The 4,526-nt window shown below is 57.6% G+C and overlaps 1 protein-coding gene across 1 annotated transcript in view; it reads left to right on the top strand.

Moving 5' to 3' along the window:
* Positions 1 to 304: 304 nt before the first annotated feature.
* UBAP2L (ubiquitin associated protein 2-like) overlaps positions 305 to 4,526 on the top strand; it is a gene marked incomplete at its 3' end in the record, with an annotated part of 9,998 nt that continues 5,776 nt past the window's right edge. Inside the window, exons 1-6 of the mRNA XM_010160781.1 lie at positions 305 to 596; positions 1,403 to 1,575; positions 2,294 to 2,483; positions 3,157 to 3,211; positions 3,655 to 3,829; positions 4,019 to 4,091. Of these exons, the coding sequence (XP_010159083.1) occupies positions 393 to 596; positions 1,403 to 1,575; positions 2,294 to 2,483; positions 3,157 to 3,211; positions 3,655 to 3,829; positions 4,019 to 4,091 (870 nt within the window). The remainder of the gene's footprint in view (positions 597 to 1,402; positions 1,576 to 2,293; positions 2,484 to 3,156; positions 3,212 to 3,654; positions 3,830 to 4,018; positions 4,092 to 4,526) is intronic.

The raw sequence follows: 4,526 nt of genomic DNA, 5'->3' as shown, positions 1-4,526 counted from the left end.
CCTTATTTCTTTTTCCTCTGATCCTACTCCTCCACTGGAGGAGGGGAGTGGGATTTGTGAGAGCGGCTTCGTGGTATTGGGCTAGCCAGAGAAGACCACGACATGGTGGAAGGAGCTGTGGGGAGAAGGGCTTGAAAGGCTCGGTGTTGATGGTGGTGAGAAGGCAAGGCAGGGAGTGGAGGTGCAGGGACTCGCCAATTTTAGCAGGCTGCAGGAGGAATCAGTGTGAAATGATTTTCTTTAAGCTGAAATGTGTCAGAACTTGATCTAGTTTTAAGGAAACAAATCCTGCTCACTCGACTCCATCTCCCCTGGTAGATCTCAAGAACCCAACGGACTCTTCGGTGCATAGTCCCTTCACCAAGCGTCAGGCCTTCACGTCAACTTCAACCATGATAGAAGTGTTCATGCAGGAGAAGCAGCCCGTGGTGACTGCCTCCACAACCATGCCGGCACCCCCTTCCTCGCCGCTGCCCAGCAAAACCAACCCTGTTCCCCAGATGTCCCCAGGGTCCTCGGACAACCAGTCCTCCAGTCCCCAGCCAGCGCAGCAGAAGCTGAAGCAGCAGAAGAAGAAAGCATCGTTAACATCCAAGGTGGGGAAGGAGGCGTCGTGTTGTGTTAGAGCTGCAGAAAAACCCATTTGGGCTGGTGAGGGAAGGGCTGGGCTTGGCCTTCCTGCTGGAAGCGTTGGGTGTTTGGGGGGGGTGATGGAGAAGAGCTTGCCTGCCTGAGTTCCTGTGGCCAGCAGATGGAGGGAGGGATTCTCCCCGCTCTACTCTGCTCTCGTGAGACCCCACCTGGAGTTCTGTGTTCAACTCTGGGGCCCCCAACAGCAGAAGGACACGGAGCTGTTGGAGCAAGTCCAGAAGAGGTCACAGAGATGCCCCGAGGTTTGGAGCCCCTCTGCCCTGGGGACAGACTGGGAGAGTTGGGGGGTTCAGCCTGGAGAAGGGAAGCTCCGGGGAGACCTCAGAGCCCCTTCCAGTGCCTGGGGGGCTTTTCCTAGGGACAGGTAGTTGCAGGACAAGTGGTAACAGGTTTAAACGGAAAGAGGGAGATGGAGATGGGCCATCAGGAAGGAATTCTTCCCGCAGAGGGTGGGAGCACTGGGACAGGTTGCCCAGAGAAGCTGTGGATGCCCCATCCCTGGGAGGGGCCAAGGCCAGGCTGGATGAGGCTTGGAGCAACCTGGGCTATGGAAGGTGTCCCTGCCCATGGCAGGGGGGGGGACTGGGTGGGGTTTAAGGTCTCTTCCAGCCCAAACTGCTCTGTGATTCTATGAACAGCCTAGTTCAGAGTCTGTAACCACCGTCGCATTCTGGGAAACGTGGGTACTAAAGTCATTTTCTGTGCTGACCTCAGGGAAGGACTGACCCTTTCTGTTGTTCCTCCCGTGCAGATTCCTGCGCTCGCGGTGGAAATGCCTGGCTCAGCGGATATCTCAGGGCTAAACCTGCAGTTTGGGGCGTTACAGTTTGGTTCAGAGCCTGTTCTCGCCGAGTACGAATCGACGCCTGCAACGAGCGCCACCGTTAGCCAATCTCAAAGCAGCCTGTACACCAGCACGGCTAGGTGAGGGGCAGGCGCAGGGAGGGAACAATTAATCCAGGCTAGTAGCTTTGGAAGGCAGCTGATCCCACCTACTGCATACTAGTAGACCCTTTCTGACTGTGCCGTGGTCACAAAGGGGGGACAACGTATGCGACAGCAAAGGATAAGTTGCCGGCAGAGTCGCTCAGGCAGCTCTGACTGCTTGGCCTGTGGTGCTTACACAGAACGCAGATGTTCCTGAGGCTGTTAAACTCTGCTTCTTGGACAGGCTTCTTGTCCCTCGTTAACAGATTCTGCCTGCTTGGTCCTGCTTTTTGCCTGGCAAACCGGGACGCAGTGGAGTAGCGTCTCTGTGGCGGTGATGCCATGCCGGAGTGTTCCTGTCTTCTCTTGGGCTGACCCTTAGTATCCAGCCAGTCCCTTGAGCGCTGGGACCTGAGCGGTGGCAGCTCACAAGCCATCACCTGGAGCACCCGTGTGTGAGGCGAGGGTGCAGCTGGGCGCCAGCATCCCCCCGTGACTGGGCTAGCCCGGGCCGTGGCTGAGCTAGCCCTCGCCTGGGCGCATTTCTCCGCTCGGGTTGCTTGGCTGCTGCGTGTGGTACCTTCGTGCTGATGCTTGGGGCTCTTGGTTTTGAAGATTGTAGGCTCTTCACTTCAAATCTGGGTCAGCAGCTTACAGCAGGGCTGCTTTGGAGGAAAATGTGAACTCTTTCTTTATCATTTTTTCCCCTTTGTAGTGAATCTTCATCCACAATTTCGTCCAATCAAAGCCAGGAGTCTGGTTACCAGAGCGGCACAATACAGACAGCAACGTTTACCTCCCAGAACAGCGCTCAGGGACCACTGTACGAACAGAGATCCACCCAGACAAGGCGATACCCAAATTCAATCTCTTCCTCGCCCCAGAAAGATCTGACCCAGGCCAAGGTAGGAAAATGCCTTTGCTCACCCTTTGGGCTGAGTGAGCACAGTGTGCAAAGCATTGTCTGGAGGGAAGCTGAGTGGTTTATCGAGCGTTTCTGCGATCCTCCAGCCTCGCCATGTGGCTTGTGGGCTCTCGTGAGAGCTTCCTGCTGGCTGCTGCCAGAGCCCTTGTTATGATACTCACCTGGGGCTGGGCCAGCGGGGTTAACAGTGGTTGAGTTGATTCGGGCCGGGTGTGGTGTCACGCAGAAGTACCCTGCTGCAGAGTGGCCTTCGGGCGAAGGGTTCGGTTTTGTACAAAGGATTTGAGTCTTGCACCCTGCACACAAGTTCAGTGATGCCAGTTTTGGCTGACAAGCTCGGGTTGAAGATGCTGCCTGCTGTAGGTGAACCTGCTTTGGCAGGGGGGTTGGCCTAGATGATCTCCGAAGGTCCCTTCCAACCCTTAGATTCTGTGATGCTGAGCAGCAGAGAAACTGCGGCCTCAGATGGGCGCTCGGGGGTCATGCTAGCGGTGGCCTAGTTGTGCTTGGGACTGACCCTGACGCAGCCTGGTGACACATGTTGGCCTTTTTCACAACTGAGGAGGGAGTGTGGGAGGGGGCTGACACTGGATCCGCCTCTGGAAGCGAGCAGCTGCAATGCCCACTATTGTTTCTTTTCTCTTCTTCCGCAGAATGGTTTCAGTTCTGTACAACCCACGCCATTACAAACCACACAGGCTGTTGAAGGTAAGAGGCTGTCAGTGCAGTGGGTGTCCCACGTCTCTGGTACTGCTTGTATCCTGTGCTTTGGATGCAAACGTGCTGTTAGCACATTTATCTGTGCTAATAACAAGTCCTTTCCCTGCTGGACTAATTGCTGACGCTCAGATTATTTGCTTGCCTTGAAATGGTCAGCTTTCTGCTGATGGATCCATGAGATCCTTGATGAGTCACTCCCCGATGACAACAATTTACTGTCTGTGAAAGGCATCTCATCCGTAGCCAGAGCTGATGGCGGGGTGGGGGTGAAGTGAGACGTAGAACACAATCCCGCTGCCGCAAGTGTGTAGCTGGCTGGCAGCAGCGAGGGAAGCCCCAGATCTCCCCGCTCCTCTGGCTGAGCCTTTGCTGATCCTCACCACCGAATTGCCCTCCTGGAGCTGCCCCTAACCCCTCGCTTTTGTTCGCAGGTGCTACAGGCCCCGCGGTGAAATCCGATTCCCCCTCTGCTCCCAGTATCGCGCCTCTCAATGATGGGGTGTCTGCGTCATCCTTGCTGACGACAGCCAGCCAACACTCGACAGCTCTGAGCAGCCTGAGCCACAGCGAGGAGCTGCCCAGTACGACCACGGCCCAGCTCAGCAGGTGAGCAGGCCTGGTGGGTGGGCTTCTAGAGAAGCGGGGGTCTAGGGTAGACATCGGAGTCTGTGTCGTACGGTGGGGAAGGCTGAGATGCCCCATTCCCTCGAGTAGGTGGGGAACGGGATCTGGCCTGGGGCTGCCACTGGTGACTCTCGCACTTTGGCTTGACAACCTTTATTTCTCCTCCCGCAGTACGTTACCCACCCAGCAGAACAGTCTGTCCTCATCCACATCCTCCGGGCGAACGTCAACCTCCACTCTCCTGGTGAGTCTGGGTGTGCTCTAGTGCTGTGCACCCCCTCCTCGGCTCACGGAGGGCTGCTGGTGTGCCCAGCCCAGGGTCTGTGCTTGGGGCAGGAACTGCTGCGCACCCCTTCCTCAGCTCGGGGAGGGCTGCTGGTGTGCCCAGCCCTGGGTCTGTGCTTGGGGCAGGAACTGCTGCGCACCCCTTCCTCAGCTCGGGGAGGGCTGCTGGTGTGCCCAGCCCTGGGTCTGTGCTTGGGGCAGGAACTGCTGCGCACCCCTTCCTCAGCTCGGGGAGGGCTGCTGGTGTGCCCAGCCCTGGGTCTGTGCTTGGGGCAGGAGCTGCTGTGCACCCCCTCCTCAGCTCGGGGAGGGCTGCTGGTGTGCCCAGCCCTGGCTCTGCGCTTGGGGCAGGAGCTGCTGCGCACCCCCCCCTCCGCCCGGGGAGGGCTGCCCG

This window comes from Eurypyga helias, unplaced genomic scaffold, assembly GCF_000690775.1.
Source record: "Eurypyga helias isolate BGI_N326 unplaced genomic scaffold, ASM69077v1 scaffold24411, whole genome shotgun sequence".
Classification (NCBI taxonomy): Eukaryota; Metazoa; Chordata; class Aves; order Eurypygiformes; family Eurypygidae; genus Eurypyga; species Eurypyga helias.
Note: the sequence above shows the minus strand (reverse complement) of the source record. Positions and strands in the feature narration are given on the sequence as shown.